The sequence below is a fragment of the Vicugna pacos genome, chromosome 17, assembly GCF_048564905.1.
Source record: "Vicugna pacos chromosome 17, VicPac4, whole genome shotgun sequence".
In the NCBI taxonomy this organism is placed as follows: domain Eukaryota; kingdom Metazoa; phylum Chordata; class Mammalia; order Artiodactyla; family Camelidae; genus Vicugna; species Vicugna pacos.
Window position 1 is genome coordinate 42254458 of NC_133003.1, and position 21089 is coordinate 42275546.

General features: G+C 35.0%; 1 protein-coding gene across 15 annotated transcripts in view; it reads left to right on the forward strand.

Annotated features, from left to right (window-relative positions):
- Positions 1 to 21089, forward strand: part of CHL1 (cell adhesion molecule L1 like) — a 560006-nt gene that overhangs the window by 483628 nt on the left and 55289 nt on the right. For all 15 annotated transcript variants that reach the window (XM_072941719.1, XM_072941716.1, XM_072941717.1 and 12 more), the window contains 6 exons: positions 1612 to 1717; positions 4767 to 4954; positions 14163 to 14285; positions 15359 to 15529; positions 16487 to 16534; positions 18322 to 18442. In XM_072941719.1, the coding sequence (XP_072797820.1) occupies positions 1612 to 1717; positions 4767 to 4954; positions 14163 to 14285; positions 15359 to 15529; positions 16487 to 16534; positions 18322 to 18442 (757 nt within the window). The remainder of the gene's footprint in view (positions 1 to 1611; positions 1718 to 4766; positions 4955 to 14162; positions 14286 to 15358; positions 15530 to 16486; positions 16535 to 18321; positions 18443 to 21089) is intronic.

A 21089-nucleotide genomic window follows, 5' to 3' on the forward strand; every position in this document is an offset into this window, starting at 1 on the left:
AGATGTTAAAGAGATTTGCAATAATGTAGAACAGTCCCACTGTTCTCTTTATATTTAGTATTTTTGATAAAATGTTGTTTATTTAAATAAAAGGATTATTTTAAATTAATATAAATTTGAGATTTCTCAGTTTTAATTTCTAATATGCCAAATATTATTAAATATATCCTAATGAACAAAACCCTTTGAGGATTTCCTATAATTTTTAAGGGTGTAAAAGAATTCTGTGACTAAAAAGTCTATTTATCTGACTTGAGCCTCTAATTATACAAATGAGAAAACAGAGTGGTTCAGGGCTTGGCTCAATGTCACAGGGTTTAGGGCCTGTTTGTAACTCCACTTTGCAATATTACTCATGCAGTCACTCTCAGTGCCTTTCTGAAAATTGCTTTTCTCAAAACATTTGCCAAAGTCAGGTTCTTGCTGCTGAACCATTTATACTTCCTTGTGAATTCAACCCTGTCCTCTTACAGAGATTTTAAGAACCATAGTAAAATTATCATGTCTTAATTTGAAAACTATCAAGTGCCCCTGACAGTAAATTTTTACATATTTCATGATCTGTGTCCTATTTCAAAATATAACCCAAGTTTGTATCTTCAGCATTAATACATTTATGTCATAGTCACAGTTCTCAGAAATGCCATCCAGCTACTTGAGTTGGTTGGAGGCAAAGTCGCCCCCTGCTTTTTAAATTTGTCTTGATGGTTACCTAATTTGTCAAACACAATGTTTATCACAAGATGAGGAAATACTTGAATAGGTAGAATCCATTTAAAAGGGGGAAAAAATAATCTCAAGCCTCCAAGTGGGATTAAAAAGTATAAAAGGAATATTTGTAAGTGGGAAAGGACAAATAATAAACAAGCTTAGGGAAATATTCACAACAAAAGCGATATATAGAAGTAAAAATAGAGAATGAGTTTTTTTTCATAATAATTAGTAAAGTATTTTATTTTAAAATGCTACTGTTTATTGGTGGCAGTGATGTGGGAAACCACTGTATTCATATGTTCTTTGTGGTAAATATTTCCTTATGAAATTATATTAAGATTTATCCAGAATCATTACCATTTGTGTCCAAGCCTGGAAATTTATCATAAGTCATTTATCAATAAAGGAAAAATCTGTAAGCTTAAGGCTCTCTTTTAAATGAAAAAAAATCTAATGCCCAATGATAAAATTAAGTAATCAAATTTCAGTGGGAATAAACTATATAAAAGTAGTAAATTAATTATAATATCTTTGAAAACCATACAGAAAAAACAGAATTGTGAAAACGAACTAAGTAAAAATGCACGTACACGTCTCTGTAGACTAAATGCCGATAATTTAAGTATTGATGTTTTAAAGTTGTAATGATAGGATTATTTTTCTTCTGGTTTAAAAATTGATACATTATTCTGGGTGTAAATAAAATGAATGTGCATGGCAACGTGAATTGATGACAGTGAAGTATAGTCCTTATAGCTAAGTACATTTTGCAAAGAGGAAGTCAGATTTGTTAATACAACTTTCATTGTTTTATACTCCTTTTGCTTACAAATATAGACAGCATGTTTTAAGTGTTTTTGAAGAGCGTGTTATTTAAATATCTATTTTAATATTTAGTTCAACAGGTTCCAACGATCATAAAACAGTCAAAAGTCCAAGTTGCCTTTCCCTTTGATGAATATTTTCAGATTGAATGTGAAGCTAAAGGAAATCCAGAACCAACGTGAGTATTTCTGTCAAACTAAATAATTGTTTAAATGTGTACAATCCTTTATACTTTTTACTCTAATCATTATGAGCTTAGTGGACTTTAAATCTACATATGATTGAAAGTAAGGATTTCCAAATGAATGCTAACTATTTCTATAAAAGAGGAGCTTGGTTATTTTTGCCATTAAATATTGACAGTTAAAATTATGTTTACCGTGAGATAAATTGTCTTATATTAAATACCTAGCATAGGTTTTGGGACTGTGGAAACAGTCAACGGTTCCTTACCTTATGAGTGAACAAGGTAGCTAAAAACCAGAAAATTATTTATTCTACTTAATGAAGGTAGCATTTATTAAGCTAAAAGTTAATACATTTATAAACAATATTCTGTACATATTTCTTACTGCATTTCTTATAAATGTGACACATATTCTGTGAATAGGTTGTTAATATTTTTTAAGTTGTCATAAAAATGTTTAGTCATCTAAGATGACAGAATACAATCTACATGGTTTATTACTGTCTACTGTTTTATTATTAAAGAAGTAATTGTTACTGTAGGTGAGCATAATCACTGGTTAAGTTGTTTTCAAAGTACCTCCTGGTTTTGAAAGAGAGAAAGAAATGTGTATTGAGAGAGAGGAGGGAAAAGTTGTGGGGAGAATTCAAGATTTTTAATTTCTAAATGATTCTCACGTGGAGAGGAAACATACTTTTATTGATTTACCTGATCATTTTATATTTATTAAAAATGAAAGACTGAAAATTGATTATTTAAAATTGTATTGTGTCTAACATTTTTATTGCCCTATAATTTGATATTTTAAAAATTATTAGTAACCATTAACATGTTAAATTGTCATTATTTCTTTTACCAAATGGATACATATGATTAGTATATGTAAATATGGGTAGAATTATACTGGAATGAAGGAGAATTTATTTAGTCAATGTGAATATGGATAAATAAATATTATGATACATATTAATATTAATTAACTAAATCATGTCAAAAGATAATGCCATACGGTCATTGGAGATGATTAAGGATGAATTGTATTTATCATGTCAATATTCAGCACTGAGTTTAATTATGAACTTCCACTAGTATTTTTGATAAATCATTGAGAATCGGCAATAGAATATCTGCTATTAGCACTATCATTTATTTTTCTTGAGCCATAACCAGTTATGTAAGAAAATAAAGAAAATATTAAGAGAATATATTTAATATTATATTAGTATTAATAATAGTAGCATTATTAGATAATTTGATATTCTATCTGAAAACTCAAGAAAATTCACTTGGGAAAAAACAGATTTAATAAATATGAAGGGTTGCATTAAGCGTTCAATTATTAATCTTTTAAAAACTTATAATTAAATGCCTGTTCAAAACAGAAGATAGTTAGAAAACAAGAAGAAAATAATAACCCATCACAATAGTAAAAGGAACACACCCAGCAATTTCAGTAGTTACTAACTGCAGTATCAACCAAAGTAACATCAGAAACTGCGTAACAAGAACTATGTAGCATCTAAGTTGGGAAGAGGACAAAGAAAATTTGAATGAATGAAAAGATGTAACATATCACCAGTTGGAAATGTTTAATTTTAATATGTGGAGTTATCCCAGTCAACATAATGGTATTTTAAAGAATAGATTCTCTGTGCTCTTTTCTAAGTAAAACCAGCAAAATGTAAAATACAGTTTTGTCACTCCTTTAAAAATAACCAAATTATGTAAGAATATGTTGTCCTGAAACATACCCAAATTTGCACGGGTAATTGATATATAATACTAAATAAAATCTAATTGGAAAGCCATTATTTATCTATTAGATTGATAAATATTGTTTTAAAAAAAAGGCTTTTTACAGCCTTGTCCATAGAACTAATACTGTCACATACTAGAGTAGGAATTTAACTAATTTTTTTTTCTGAAATACAATTCTGTAATATTTATCAAAAGCTATAAAATTGCTTTTATGTTATTGGTTTATCAATCTCACTTTTAAGAAATTAGCCTAATGACGTATTTGGATATGTACTTAAAAATAAATATGTAGGATTTTTTTTATCACAGTATTCATAAAAGGGAAAAAAATGGAAATAACTACGTAACTTAAGGAGTAACCATATGACAGAAGATAATGGAGCCATTAAATCTGTCTTTAGTAGCATTGTAATAATTGGAGAAATTCAAATGGCAAAATTATATATTCATTGTGGTCTCAAATATGTTACAATATGTCTAAAGTATTGATAGGAAATACGACCAGATTTCATATTACTTGTGTGTTTTTGAATATCAAATGTGTTCTTCATACACACAAATACACATACAGAGGCATTATGTATTTGTATTTTTTAGTCTCCAAATATTATAGTCCCTAAAATACTAATAAAGATCCTACATTATCTTCTTAAGGGGAAAAAATTTAAATGTAACTTTGAGTTAAAAGGAACAGAACAAAACCTCTGTTTACTTTTTTTCTCTCTCAGTTGTCACAGTGTTTTTAAGGACTTGTGTCTCAGTCAGTTCAGGCTGTTATAACAAAAATACCACAGACTGAGAGGCCTAAATAAAAACATACATTGCTCACAATTCTGGAGGTGAGAAGAGCAAAACCAAGTCACTGGCAGATTTGGTGTCGGTGATGACCTACTTCCTGGTTGATAAATAGCCTGTAACCTCACATGGCAAAAGGCAGCAGGAGTGTTCTCGAGGTCTCTCTTCTAAATACACTAATCCCATTTGTTGAGGACCCGCCCTCATGACTTAATCACCTCCCTAAGGCCCATCCTTCAAATGCTATTATTTTGGGAATTGGGCTTCAACATACGAGTTTTAGAGGGCCAAAACATTCAGTATATAGCACTTTATAAGGTTTTTCAGATTGTTTGGAGACCCTTTTTTGTATTACATTCAATTAAAAAACATATATATATATACTTTAAGATATCTTGGTTTTGTCATTTCTCTACATTTGTTTGTAAATACTTTAAGAAATGTGTTATGATTTTTCAGGGCTACTAATTTCTGTTTTATTTTATAGATTTTCGTGGACTAAGGATGACAAGCCTTTTGATCTCTCTGACCCTCGGATAATTGTCTCTAACAACTCAGGAACCTTCAAGATCCCAAATGAGGGGCACATAGCTCACTTTCAAGGGAAATACCGCTGCTTTGCTTCCAATAAACTGGGAATCGCTATGTCAGAAGAAATCGAATTCATAGTTCCAAGTAAGTATTACAGTGGAGATTTCATTTTACACGTTTTAGTGAAGTGTTAAGTAGGAGTTATTCAGGGCTCCAATGAAATAACAGATTATTTACTTAATCAGCTTATATAGGCCTTGTATTTTATTTATAAGGGAAATTGTCTTCCAGATCTTGATACTTACAAGTGGATGACCTTGAAAGGAACATAATTTTGCAGTGTTTCAGTAATAATATATCGACCATGGGAAAAAACAGTATTTGCATTGCCTCATAGGATGAAATTAAGTTAGATATATTTGTTAGATCTGGCCACGTTACACTGCAGTAACAGGTAATCCCCAAGCCTGTGCTAACACAAGGCCTTGATGATGCAGTTTATGGTGGATCCCGCAGCTCTTCGAGGCAACTGTTCTCCATGCAGCCTCTCAGAGATCCAGGCTGATGAAGATGCCATTCTGTGTCTGCATCATGTGAAATTTCTGCCATCATCATCAAAGAGTCTGGGGCAGAGAGCATAGAAAATTGCTTCCAACAACAAGTCACACAGGCCCACCTAACTTCAACATCATGGGTGCCCAATAGGAGAGGAGAACCAGTAACTGGTATATATTAGTAATGTTTTCCATAAATAATGACAGCAAACTGCAAACCACTTTACTGTTAAGGGTGTTATTTATCAATAATTATCACCGAGAGTAAGTGGCTTTATCATTACCAGATCCAGCCTGTGTAGCATGGGATCTCTGATGACTGACTTTCACATCTGGTTGTTTATTTTGCTAGATTTTGGGGTGTCCAACATTAATTGATTCTAACCAAAGGCTTTACAGAATAAATTCCTAGGTAGAAAACAGTAAAGAGTTTCTACTCATCAATTTCTTCTTGCAGAGTTCTAGACACTGAAAAATTCAAAGTCATAGACCTCCAGGGTATGGACACTTGATGCTGGGGGGCGGTGGGTGGGGGCAGAATGTACCCAGTCTCAGAAAAACAAATGATGAGACGAATCTGTGCCTTATCCTAAAAATCTGGCCAGGGGACTGGATTTAAATTTTTCTAAACTCCTTAGGTTTTTCTAGAGGAGATGCTATAGTAAAGTATGTATCTTAAAATGTACAGAATAATTGCATTACAAATATGAGGCAAAATGAAGAGAATTATCAAACTGTGGTGTGAGGGGGAAGAAAAAGTAAGAAAGGAGAGAAAAAAGAAGGGTATTATAAACTTAAATCTAAATATATAATCAATTAAAGATGAAAGCAAATAGACTTAATACTCCATGATTTAAAGAAGGGTATAAACTGTTTACCACATAACACATCTAAATCATAGGGAAATAGACTTATATAAACTGTAAAGATGGAAAAGCTATCCCATCTTTGGAGTAGATAAATAGATACCTTAAATAATCTTCAATAGATAAATACTATGTGAGAGAAAGATATGGCTATAGTAATAGCCAAAGTAGACTTTATTTTATAAAGGCTTCCTGGAGATTAATTCACTAGGCTTATATAATATGAAAATATATGAAGCAAAAAGTAGAACTATAAGGGGAAACAGACAAATTTATTATAATAATGAGAGATGTTAACATATCTGTTTCATTATTTGGTATCTCAAGCAGAAGTAATGTTAGTAAACACACAAAAGATTTAAAGAACCCAATTACAAGCCCTAGGTGATGAACATGTATAGAATAATATACCTAAAACTGCAGAATGTTTTTTAATATGCAATGATGTATTAGATATGAAGTAAATATGACCAACATACAATTAAGTTATAAATCATTAATAAAAAGAAAATTAGAAATGCCTTTTGTCTTTGAAAATTAATGAACATATGTCTAACTCAAAGGTCAAATAAGAAATAGCAAATGAAAATAGAATATATTTTGAAGTGATGATAGTAGAAATTCTGCTTAACAAAACATACTTTGAGGCAGCTTAAGTATTATGTTAGAGGGATTTTTTTTCATCTTAAAAATACTTCAGTAAAAAAGAAAGGGTAAAAAAATGAATGAATAATCTAATCTTATAGGTAGTATAGTTTTAAGATGAAAATGAGCTAATTTCGGGTAACAGAATAAACTCAGAGTAAAGGGAGATAGTGGTAGAATTACAATGCAAAATAAAAGAATGATGAAAACACAATTTGGGATGGTAGTTACCTCTAATGGAATGAGGAAGAGATAGAATCTCTACCAAGCAGAAAGATAATAGTGATTTTATGTTTTTCTTATGGGTGGTGGGTAAAAGAATGTTAGTTGTATTTCTTTCTTTTTTTTATTATTATTATTCTTTACATTTATTTTATAAATGGTCTTCTTATGCACACAAAATTAATAGGTATGTAGCAGAGTGATTTGTCTGAATTACATATACTGAGTTACTAAGTTTGATATAGCTATGGGCAGAGTAGTGATACATAAATTTAGAAACTGGCCTCTGAAGTTTGGGTTTGAAATGACACTCAATAGGAAATGTTAATGAATTCTGGGTCAGAAAGTATTACCATAAAAACTGGTTGAGAATCATAAAATCAAATAGATACAACTATTTATAACCATATAACCATAGTTATAGTCTATATTGTATAACTATATTATTATCTATATTATATAAGATACATATCTAATTAACTGAAATAAGATGAGAGAAAGAAAAAAGGAGATATTAAAAATCTGTTGTAGGAAACAAAGCATGAGGGTGATCTCTAACCTGAATTCTGGTGGTTGCTATGGAAACACAAAGGAAAAGGCGGTTGCTAGACCTATTGCAAAGAAGGAAATGGCACGTTTTAGTATAAGATTCTGCAATTACAGGATTTTAAAAAATATATTTTCTCTCGTTATCTAAGCAGACCAAGTGAAGACATGAACAATGGAAGGATAATTCTGGCCGCAATCTGCTAATGTTGTAGTTAAGAGATGAGAATTGGCTCTGAGCTGTGTAGTGGGTAATTGCTCCATCTTTTCTGCTGCTGTAGAAAAGAATGTAATAAATTAGGTTTCTTATGCATCACTTCCACCCCCTCCTGAAATTACTTCGTCATCTAACAGCTTTCTGTAATGTTTCATAAGTTGAATAGGACCGCCACCCCAATTCTTAGGAGTTTATAAATCAGAGGCCGCTTAAACCTTCCTACAAGCTTTATCAATTGATTCTTCTCTTAAGCTGTAGAGAATTGATTCTTCTTTTATATCGACAGAAATTTTGTGATTCGAGTTGTAGAGTTTGTATCTCTCATTTCTTAAACTTTCCTTTAGACCAACCTTTAAGGCTTTATCCACTTAAGTTTCAACACAAGTACTGTAGCTGAAAATCTTGTTAGTACCCCCTACAAACAGAAACCTTTATATACAATGTTTAGTTTTAGCTCTCAACAGAATTGCATTTGAGTTTGCTTGGAAAAGAAAAAGAAGGAAAAAAATAAACAAACATGATGTACTGTTTTCAAACATGTGGAAAATCATTTAACTGGATTTTCCAAGATGTGGTATGGAGTTAGTGAATTATTCAACAAATCTTTATTAAACTCCTCTCATGTTCCAGACACTTTTCTAGTAATCTGAGATACAGCAGTGAGCAAAACAAAGTCTGTCCTAAAGAAACTTCCGTCCTTTGGATGTGGTGAGAGTCTGGGGGTAAGGTGGGCTGTTCTCATCTTCATTGCTACAGATCAGTGGAGTTAAAATAATGATACAAATAGTTCTCTTTGGGCTGTTCAGTGTGACCCATTCTTCAGGGCACAGATCAGCCTTCTCCCCTTAGCAGTCTTAATCCATTTTAGCCTATGATGACTTTTCTGTCCTTGGATTCTTTAAATGATTTTTGAGGTATCATTTACACATCATAAATTTTGCTCACTTTAAGTGCACAATCAGTGACTTTATTTCATAAAAAAAATTAGTACAGATTTCATCATTAGTCAGTATTAGAACATTTCTGTCATCTCCAAAAGATCCCCTGTGCCCATCTGTAGGCATTCTCTCTTCCTACCTGCAGCCCCAGGCAGTGTCCTGCCTCTGTAAATTTCTTTTCTGAGCATTTCATATAAATGAAATCATACAACATACGATATTTTCCATCTAGTTTCTTCCACCTAGCCTGTGTTTTGTGATTCATGTAGGATAAATTAGTAGTTTTTTCCTTTTTATTGCTGAATAATATTCCATGAAACTAATGTATCACATTTTGTTGATCCTTTCACCAAGTGATATCCATTTGGATTGTTCTTAACTTTTTGCTATTACAAGTAGTAGCATTAGTAATAATTAGTAATGTTAGGAATATCCATGTATAAATTCTCTGGAAGTCTGAAAGCATTACTTCCTATTTTTTGTAAGAGTCTCTTCACTGTTATATGTATTAATTAGGATGCTTGAAAATGAGAATGATATCATGCTGTCCTATTCTTCCTCCTCTATATCATCTGATTGGTGCTGTAAGAATGCATATTATTGGTAATTGATGTACTGGTTCAGAGGCTGAAGAAAAGATTGAATGAAAGTAATAATGCAATTTATACACTATTAAAGTAATCTATTTTACTATTTACTTTACCATTAAAGTAATCTTCTGCTATTAAAGTAATCTAAGGAGTGGTAGGCTTAGGATGAAACCATCTATGTACTGTTTTCATGGAAACCAATTAGAATTCTAGTGTGCTCGGTTTCTGCATTGGTACAGCTTCCTCAGATTCTGCAGGACAATTTCCTTAAGACATACCGTGGATATTTGCTGTTCTGATTTGGGAGAGGTTGGGCAGCAAAAACAGAGGTCTAGTAGCTATATATGCTAGTTTCTTCTACTAATATATGCAAACCAACCAAAGAAGATCAATTTGTTCAGTTGAGGGTGCAACTTAAGAGTTGTAAAGGTTTAATTAAGGCCGAGGATTTTGCTCTCATCCTTCAGAGTACGTGAATGACTAGAATGAAATGGATTGAATTGGTCGTCCTGTCTTCATGTGAATTCATTACCAGCTCATAGAGTGAAAGGCAATGTTATTTGTCTGTGGTCCTAAATGGATTAATGGGCTACTCTACAGGAAATGGGAATCAATTAAATCTCTTTACAGACAGAAACTGGAGTTGGGGGTGATACAGCATGTGAGCTCAGTAGCATGCATTCATGATAATGACACCAGACTGAACGCCATTTGCCAAGTACATTCAAGGGAAATGCAAGGCACTCAAAAGCTCCCCAGGCCAGTCCTGTAAACAGAGCGAGAAGTCAAAAATAAATAAAGCTCTTTGGCTTAGGAAGGTTAGCCCAATGATGGAGAGGACAGAGAAGGGGGCATGGAATAATTCATTAAACAAATAGTAGGTTGTTAATGAAATACATAGTATTTCTTTCTGACCCCCTCTCTACCTCCTCTGAGAAAGTTAATTCCGAATAATTGCATAAAATTTCAGAAGTTACGATATAGGCTACATGAAAAATCAGAAACAGCAGGAAAACAAAGCTCTTTGTCCCTTTGTCTCATCTCTCTATGGTGTGGCTGTGGGTACCATGCAAAGTGAAAATATTTGAATAATAGCCAACGTACATTGAGTGATTTTTAAGTGCCCGACACTATCTTAATTGGTTTCTATGAAATTGTTAACTTAAACTTTGACACAAATCAATGAATGAGGTGTCATGACAGTTTCCATTTTGTGAGTGAGGAAACTGAAGCATATTAAGTAACAAGTCAGTTCACATAGCAAGTGATGAAGCCAGGATTCAGGCCCCAGCAGCTGGCTGCAGAGCACATGTGTATCACCCGATGCTGTACTGTGTTGCCTATGCTTTGATCATTTAGTCAACACATCCTCTAGATGAACTGAAAAGCACTGTACTTCTTTATTGAAAATGCCTTGGCAGTAGAGTATCAGACCCAGACAAGGTAGAGAATATAGGAAGATCTGATTGTATCCCTTGGGTGCCAAGGGAAGATAATCTGTAGTTTACATAACTTGATAGTGGTTAAGTCATTGCAGTGGTTAGTCAGAATGATTTGTGTTTAGTTAAAGTATCATGGTGCCATTTCATTACTACCGTTACTATTAAGCATGTTGGCATGGTGGGACTCTACAGCTTGCTCTTAAGAAACTTAATACCTAGTAAGACTTTTGAGGAGCCCAGAGAGATGAATTCAAAGGATTCTAGGATGCCAGAGAGAAGTAGAAGGGAGCACAGAAAGATAAAGATATTGGTCTAAAACTACATAGTTAGTTTCAGTCCTTGGGCTAGAACCCAGTTTATCCTATAGATGCAAAATATTTTCTCAGAAGTCTTCTATATTTCAAGTATGAAGGGTTTTTCTAGTATGTTAAGTCAACAGAATTAAGATGATGGTTTTCAAAACTCATTGTCAGTACCTCAGGTTGTAGAGTCCCTAGAGATTTGTATTCGCAGGTTTGTTGTATGTTGATAGCTCCAAAGAGAAGACTAGCATGTCGCTCATTTGTCTCCAGGAAAGTTTTTCATGGTAGATGGGTTTTCAGGGACCTGTACGCTTGGAGTTGTTATTCGAAATTTGTCTGCGCGCGCGCGCGCGTGTGTGTGTGTGTGTGTGTCTTCATCTGCATTTGGTTATTATGGGATTTCCAAACATTCTTAAAGTCCTGCTTACATAGATGCTGACGTATAAGGTTCTGCTCCCTTTGCAGAGAGGCCATTCCACGGTCAGGGTCCAGCCTTACTGAAACACAGTTAAGTGATTTTGTTCTTGGTGTTGCTGGCACGCTCATTGGAAACATGTTGGCAAGCTAAAGCAGGGTAGTTGCCTCACACAAAAGAAAAATTATTGTTTATGATTCATTTTTAAAAGCGTTGCATCTGTCCAAACTCAACAATGCTAATGTTTATCAGCAGAGAAACACAATTAGCATAGTCATTGGCTGGAGTTATTTTTAGATAGTCATTTCTTTATTTGAATTAAGGTAGACATCATACCTGCTGTTCAGTTATAATAATCACATTTCACATTTATTTGTGGATGTTAAAATGCTCACTTTCTAGCTTGCCAGTAGACTCCCTAAATAGTTTCAAAGTCAAAGAATAAGACCTAGAAAAAAACCTGACAAATTAATGTCCCTTATGATATTTATTCTCAGATTTTTAATTATTACATATATAAATATTCTTCCCCGTTTCCAGAGATTAATTTCATTTTTGGTCAAAAGCTGTTCCAAAGATTCATGGCATGTGATAAAGGGCTTGGTAGACTTATGAATTTTATTTTATTTGTTTTTTATTATGGATGCCTTGGAAGCCAGTTGAATAGCATAGTTAGATTTTTTGGAATTACACTTTTATAATCTAGATGTAATTAATGTAAGGAAGATAGTGGTTCACTGGCAGTACTGTCTGTCTGAATTACTAGATGTTTCTGAGTGCTTTGAGGAGGCAGATCTCCAATTAGAGCTTTATACTACTTTACAATAGATCCCACCCTGGGAACTGTGTATTCATGTTAGGCAACCTGCGGTGTGCTTGTCACAGAACGAGATTACCTGCTCCTTCCATTTCCTAATCTGTGTTGCCCTTCTTCTGTTGCTTCTTGCATATGAATATAAACAGATTCAATGATTACTGAACAACACTGCCAACTTCAATATCAGTAAACACTGGGTTTCAGTTATAGCAGGTTATACTAAAACAGGTGATTTGAATTTGGAGCTCAGGATATATAATAGTTTTGTAAGTAACTGCATTTGAATGAGGTATACTTTCTGCAGAACGACTTGCAAAACATTTGCCATGAGTCAAAGCTAAGGCTGTGGTATTGATATTTTATCTACAAGGTAAATGTAGGAATGTACTGAGTGTGCTTTCTCATCTTTTTATGGAAATTTCATGCTCCCAAGAGCAAAAGCATGGTTCCAAGATGGTTGCCATCCCAAATATATTTCCAGACCTGCCAGGAGAAATCGGTTAGAGTGGGTTGAGCACAAGGGAATCCACTGAGGGAGGACTGTCACATGCCTGACACCTGCCTTTTGAACTGGCAAAGGCACTGTTATAACCACACTGCCCCCTGCAATGTTAAGCCTTGAAGGGTCCTTGAACTTAGACAAAAAGCAATTCATTGTAACCAGCTAGTGCATTGATAAGAAAAAGGTCAGCAAATTCCCTCCACCACTAAGGGGCAAGGGAACAAATATACAGAAACAGTACAAAACTTCTCAAGAAGAAAGTTCACAATGAATAGTGTATCTTTAGACTTCCAAGAATAACGGTAATCTTCTGTGAACCACAATATAAGGATGAAGTACAGAGTTGGAATACCTGCTAATAAATTCCATCAGGTCAGTAATGTCATCAATACCTTCCTAAAGTCCTTCTCGTCCATCAGAACCTGAGTAATTCTATAATGCAAATTCCCCTAACAAAGATGAAAGATACAAATAATGTTCAGGCAGAATATATTTTGAATATTCTTAAAACTATTTTATAAAAAATTTCGTAAAAATATCAAACATTGGTATTGGATTTCAAATTCTGCACAGTTGTGACTTATGTTCCCAGTGTAACTACATTGCTTCTTTAGGAAATTGATTTGAGCCTGGGAAAGAAACAATATGTTGAAAACTCACAAAGTCTCCTTTCCTACATTAATTCCATTTCACTTAAAATTTCATTTGCTGGGAGTGATTCCAGTGTGAGTGGCTCTCTTTCAATTTACAGTGGTCATGTTTGGCTTTTCGTTGTATTTGTGCCTTTTTCCCCATGAGGGTCTTGAATGGTTTATTTAGTTTGGTTATACTCTGAATAGACTATTTGCCAATCACATTAAAGAGCTTCACAGTGAAACAAAAGATAGAGAATATGTACCCATCTAAAATTAGATCACAGTGTTTGGAGAAAAAAGGTTCCATGTCTATCAAAACTTAAAAACTAGTGACTCCTATGATTCAGAGCTTTAGACGTCTGCATAGAGAAATGTGCACAAGCATATTGTTGCCTTACTGATGTCACATAACAGAAATGCCTGCTGTCGACAATTACAAAAGGCACAAGTATTTTTAAGGTGGTATAAGGATGCGTTACAGATTCTAAACGGTATTTTCCTCTGCAGGAAAAAGAGGTCAACTAAGATTTGTAGGGTGTTGAATTTAAAATGCTCCTATTTTTAAAAAGAATGCTTTAATATATTATTTGTAATGTTAAGACATTACATGGAACATAAAAATTTTTAAATAATGTCTTAAAATTTTTTTTTTTAATATCAGATGTTCCAAAATTCCCAAAAGAAAAAATCGACCCTCTTGAAGTGGAGGAGGGCGATCCAATCGTTCTCCCATGCAACCCTCCCAAAGGCCTCCCGCCTTTACACATTTATTGGATGAATATTGGTAAGTAATGTTCTATTCTAGCAATAAAGGGACATTTTAATTTAATGCAGCGTGTCAGATAACATAGTGGGACCAAAGATAAAAAATAATACAAGGTTATCAATGTGGAATCATAGTTTTTTAAAAACTATAGCCATCTGCAGTCTGCTCCAAGTCCTAAATATACTTGAAGCCACTAGAAAACAACTCAATGTATTTCTTGATTTTGCCATATCTGAAAAAAGTAGAGGCTGTTGATGGAAATACTTTTTATATTCCAAAGAACTTACCTTTGGGATATTATCCACGTCAGAGTTGAAGATGGCTTGTAACTATGTTTCTAGCCTTATATTTCTATTCTAATAATGTTGAACCTACTTCATACAGTGACCCACATAGAAATTAATATTAACTTTTGTGTTAAATTTGCCAAAAAAATTTGACCAACTCTTGAGTTGGAATTCCAGCTTCTTGTAAAGCCTGCTTATGGCATGTATCTTAGCAGTGTTCTCTAAATGTTTCCTCTTGTGGCCCACGGAGAAAAATAATAATTATACAGTACTTGGAAGGAAGTGAAAGTAGCTACTTTGGGCTGCAGCCAAATGTTCCAGACTCCATCCATCCTAGAATTTTCCAGACTGCATTCACAGAAGAGAGATTAATATCTCAGACACACTTTGGGGGAGATCTGTTTTAAAGAAATGTGATCCTAATGAAATAAAAGTAACAATTAGGCCATTATCTGAATTGGGCCAGTTTAAGCCAATGCAGGCCCATAGAGCAGAAGCAGAGTCCTGGATGGTAAGGAGAGGGAGGACGTGTAGACTGACTGTCCACCAGGGGACTTCTCTGGTTAACGTTGAAAGGCATGCTTCCAAGGGTTTTGTTGTGTTTTGTTTTGTTTTGTTAATTTCAACTTCTTACTATGACTCATTGGTTCTATAGGAAGACCAGACTTGAGAGGAATAGGGAGAGCTGACATGGAAAATAAGATGAATTGAAATAATATAAAAGAGAGGAAAATGGGGAAAAAAAAAAGATGAGGCACAATAAAGGACAGTTGCCCCTTTTAATGACACAATACTTCTTTCCAGAATTAGAGCACATCAAACAAGATGAAAGAGTATACATGAGCCAGAAGGGGGACCTGTACTTCGCAAATGTGGAAGAAAAAGACAGTCGGAATGACTACTGTTGCTTTGCTGCCTTCCCAAGATTAAGGACTATTGTGCAGAAAATGCCAATGAAACTAACAGTTAACAGTTGTAAGTCCAAATAATGTACGGTCCCCTCGTGAATGTGGAATACAAATGCGTCTGTAATTTTATTCCAGTTGAAGCCAGTTAAAGCTGAGTTGACACTTTCCACCATTGTTTAGTTCAACTCTAGAGACTTCATCCAGATGAAAGAGACGTCTGCAGCTGCACATCTGCAGCAGCTCTGTCTCCTGCAGCCAGAGTCAAATCTCAGTTCATAGCACAAACGTATTTTATTTGCTGTCTGGAGGATCTAGTCATTTTTCCTGGGCAGAATACACAATGAAATTCCAGGGTTTTCTAAGCAAGTCTCAGGCTCTGAATATCTGTGATTTTGGATTAACCTGCAGGCTGAAAATGTGGGAGAAAGGAATAAATTCAAAAATAGAAAGAAGCAATATTACAATTTTTATCCTTCAGGCTTCTTTTGTCCTTCTCAGATTGGCAAAGTTATTTGAATTGCTTCTCTTTCCTACTTGATTCTGCAGATGCCAGTCTGGGTTCCCATGTTTGAAAACAGCCATTATTAGCGGGATGAAAAAAAAAATAAGATTCAAAGGGCAGAGAGAATCCCCAAGAGTTCAGACTGAATAATTAATAACTCTAGTAGAGTCAAAAGTTGGCATGACCACTCCATTGTCTAATTTGGTTCATGATTTTTCCATTGTTACGTGTAGATACCCTGTGCCAGGGCTTCACTGTGGCATCCTCGGGTAATCTCAGTTCTCTTTAATGGAGCTATAATTTGTACCGTTTCCACCTGGATTTCATCTGTGGTAGTTCAAAATTAAGCTCATTATAAATAATTTGCAACTGTGTCCCCAAAGATGGTGTTTCTAGTGAAGCCTTGGTTGTATCTCATTTTGTAATTTTTCTAAGAGAAAACTGTGACTTTTCATTCTGTTTTGATGTCAGCATCTGCCGTTATGTTTGTGAATTCTTTTCTTCCATCTTTTTTAATTTCAGTAAAGCATGCTAATGACTCAAGTTCATCCACAGAAATTGGTTCGAAGGGTAAGTTGATGACATGTAAAGTATTGACATTAATTTTCACCTATAGTGGCTCATTGTCAGGATTAGAGGTTTTTTTTTTTTAATACCTTCATGAGTTTATTAAAACACCAGTATTCCTAGTTAGGAAAATCTGTTAGCATAGAGGGCTCAGTTGCCTCCCATACTCATTAAATATATGCAAAAGGGTGATATTTATAAATGCATAACTATACAAATATTCCCATCTACTTATAGGTGATTAACAGATAAATACATGCATATGTGTAACTATATTTTTAATGGAGTAATTATTCTGGGTCTTTCAAAATATCTCTTATGGTTGATCAGCAGTTTGATTCAGAGCTATAACATGAAAAAAGGAAAAAGAAATGGTTGGATGTCAACAGAGGTAGAGAAAGCATTGGGTTTAAGAAAGTTAAATGGTTATTTTCTTTGCGAGACGTCTCATAACACTTAATATGCAACTGTCCGTTGTGACTTTTCTGAGAAAGAATATAGTTTGCAGCATTTTCCAAACTCATCTGTCTCTGAAACTTTTTCGTTTGTTTGTTTAATTTTTTTCCTTAGAACATCTCTCAGAATTAGTGTTCTATGGAAGGTACCTCAGTAAACTTGAATTAAATAGTAGTTTCTTTTTCCATAAAGAAGAGAATGTGCAAATATGCATGAATGCAAAAAATACTCATTTTATAATTGGGACCAGCATGGAATCCTCTATACTAACTTACATACCTAATGCACTGACAACATCGGCAGGGCTGGATGAAGGCTCCTCTGGGTGCACCCCCACTTTGAAAACGCTATTTTTAAGTATATATGGCCAATATCATTTTCTTTGAGGTCAGTAACAAACAGGTATTGATGTATCTTGCCAGCACTCAGTAAAAACCATTGCACATAATACATGTTTAACTGATTTTTCAACGAATAAACACGTGTAAGGAAGCTATAGCAAGGTACTCACGTCTCCCAGTGCCTTTCATTCGTCTATTCCGATAACAGCACGTCAGCTTTGCGTGTCATATCACGTTAACGTTGGATGTAGAACACAATTTGTGTTTTGGAAATGAAATAAAAATTTGCATTGAAAATGGAAGCCCTCCTCATTTGCCATCATATTTGAAACATGCTCTTCAGAAAATGAGAAATGGAACTCTTCCTTATGCAGTTAAGGAGAGTGCTGGCTAATCGTTCCCGACAACAGCGTTTGTCTCTGAGGGACGGAGACTACAAGGCATCACCTGAAAAGCCTGACACAGTCACACGTGCCGGGTGTCCACCACAGACGTCCTGAATCCCAATTTCTTGGTGCAGGGCTTAGGAAGCTGTATTATAACAGGAATCTTGTCAAATATTTAGGCACATTAAATTGAAGAAAAATATACATAGCCAAGAAACGTGATCAGGTATGATTAAAATGTAGAATGTAAAACCACAGACTGTCAGTTAACTCAAGGGCTTCCATCAGGAAACACATCTTCCTGAACAGTGTTTGAACTTCTGAATTTGAAGATGTGGTTTAAATCATAACCTTTATAAAACTTGATGCAACTCTGAAGGGCCACCAATGCTTCATGGTAAGAGTAGAGTCTGTTTAAATGGAACTATATTAAAATGTGTGAAATAAATGTGTGAAAATATATTAAAATGTGTGTATAAATATACACACACACAGGTCCATATGGTTAAGTGGGTTTTAAGAAAGATTTAGTGCCAAAGGAGTTTAATTCTCTCTGTTTGGAAAAAAAAAAAAAAGAAATCTGAGACTTTTCTGTTCTGTTTTGTAGCAAATTCAATCAAGCAAAGAAAACCCAGGCTGCTGTTGCCTCCTCCCGAGAGTGGCAGTGAGTCCTCAGTCACCATCCTCAAAGGGGACACCCTGCTGCTGGAGTGTTTTGCTGAAGGCCTGTGAGTAACTTGACTCCTTTTCATGACTTTGTCCATCCAGTTCTGTAAAGAGTAAGGTATCAGTGAAGGTGTGCCTGCATGCACCTTAAATGATTTCTTGAAAAAAAAAAAAATCCCGTTACTACGTTTCTGGAGAAAGTAATTTGCACTTCACTCTCCAGATTGCAGGCTGTGACTGAGACTGATTTATAATTAGGTCGCTCTGTCAGGTTGTGATAGTGTGAGTGGAGGTGACATTGACACCGTTCTCTCTACCTCAGTGGACAAAGGAAGCGGGGGGATTGCCGTCCTTAGAGCCTGAGGTTGTCAGAAGGCAGCGCATCACTACTGGTGCCAGGTGTTTGTCCCTCGGTTGTATCGTCCTGTCCTGCTCCTGCTGGTTACGCTTTTGCAGGTTCCACAGAGTCCAGTTTTCTGTTATTTCACCCTGCTGTCCTGTGCACACAGGCAGGTCCAGGCCACACAATTTAAGAAAGTTTCACATCAGACCTAATTACCTGCACATCTTTTACACCTGAAAAAGCAGTGCATTTTTCCAAATCCTCCCAGAAAAGCCTAAGGAATCTTGGCTTGGTCACCTCTTGAAATAGTGACATTTATACTGAGTAACTACCGTAAGTCTATGTAAACAAGGACCGTCTCATTTACTGCCTGTTCATACAAGGTCTCCTGTTTCCTGTCATCCTCCTCCTGTGTTTACCAACACAAACCCATCCCTGCCCTTGGGAGAACCCTGGGAGAATACATTCCACTTTTTCACACCAGAGTTTACATAGTCAGTTTGTAAACTAAGGACTTTTTATAGCTGGGCATCTGGTTCATGGACTAGGATTTGAAATTCGTACTCATTCATATTTCAGTGTATATTCTGAATGACTGGTTTTTAAATTGGGTTGTGGAGAAAAGGAGTAGGTGTTAATGGTTTTACAACCCCTGTGCTTTGTGAATTTCTCTTTCCATCCAGCAAAGATACCTAGGTTGCTTATCTGTCTTAAATTGCGAGTGTATTGGTATACATGAATTAGAAGTGCAGTGATGTGGCCTCAGTTCGGAAGTCTGGTCTCTGTATTAGGTGAGGAGATGGAAGCCCCAGATTCAGTTTGAATCACATTGGTAACTGCATATCTTTTGTTCTTCCTCATACGGGTTTAGAGTGTTAGAAGTTAAACTCTTTGAGAATTCATCACTGTTCTTGATTGACTCTTTGGGCAGGAAGAACATACCAATAATCCTTTTTTTTTCCCCCCGTATTTCCCACAAATGCCATAATCTACCTCTTGAGTTGACTGAGAACTGCCCAGATGGTTTTCAATATAATAGAATGACTCTCATGTGCTTTTTGGAAAAAGCAGTGTCATGAAGCAATGTAGAAAAAGAAAGTGAACCTCAGTATGTGTCGTCCTTGGGGCTTGAGGATTCCTGATGCCTTGTCTGAAGAGGTTCACCTGAAGTGGTTTCTTACTCATAGTGGGTTGGGTTGGGAATCTTATCTGATCTGGTTCTCTTTCAAGTAAGAGTGATACATTGTAAAATTTTTAGAATACTTGAAAACGTTTCTTCTAAGAAGTTTTGAATGGTAAGCCTTCTGTAGTAACAAGTGTAATTATAAGTAAGACAACACTGTACTATTTACTACGTGTCAGGCACATTGTTTTACACTTCATGTGTTCATTGTATCCTCTCTACGGTTTATGACAGTTACTCGCACTTGTAGGTGAGGCCAGTGTAGACCAGAGTGTTAAATTCACTTCTGCATGTTTAGTGTAACAGTGGAGGCTAAGATTCCATCCTGTCTCTAGAACCCTAAACTACTCCTAAGTTTAACTTCTTCACCATATTTTAGCCAAATGAACTGTTCTGTTCAGTTAAAGATGGGGCAGAAGAAAAAGCGAGAACAAAGGATGGCTTTGCCCCTGAATCTAAAAAACAGGGATGTATTAGATACTTGAGAAAATGAGGAGTAATAATGAAGATGTTGATGCTATTAATTAAAATGAGAAAACTTGCAGGGAAAGGCTGAGGGGTTTAGATTCTGTATATTCTGAGTAAGGTGGACATTGAGAATAGTTCAAATGACATTGTGAATTTCATTCAAAAGAGAAAAGTGTTGACTCCCCAGAAGAAGCACAGACAGTGAGTCCCTCCATGGAAAGACCACTGCACGCGCCAGCTCCCGCTCACTCACACCTGGGGAAAGCTTCATTGGGATTAAAGGCAGTATCGTGGCTTCCCTCTGCTGATCATTGAGCTAAAATTTTGTATTTTCTAAATTCATGAATTAATCCAGGTATGATTCTATTACAAAGAAAGCTTAAGAACAGAAGTTGACCAAAGACCCAAACATTTGACATGATGTCAGGGTGTATGTTTATGTCTAAAAATGGATTAACCAATATTTTCTCCTTCAAAACTTTATTGTTCAAATGATGTTAGTAAATGTTTCTCAATTTTTTTTTTAAAATGGAAAGAAAAAATTAGCAAGACTATAACTGGCCATTCTTGCCATGATATAGATGTGTCCCTTGGTAGATTAAGTCTCATGGTCTTGTGATACTTCAGGGTAATAATTCTGTTCTTTCAAGGAATAGATATTAAAGGATTAGACTAGTTTCCAAGGACTGGCGATTAAAAAAAAAAAGATTTTGTG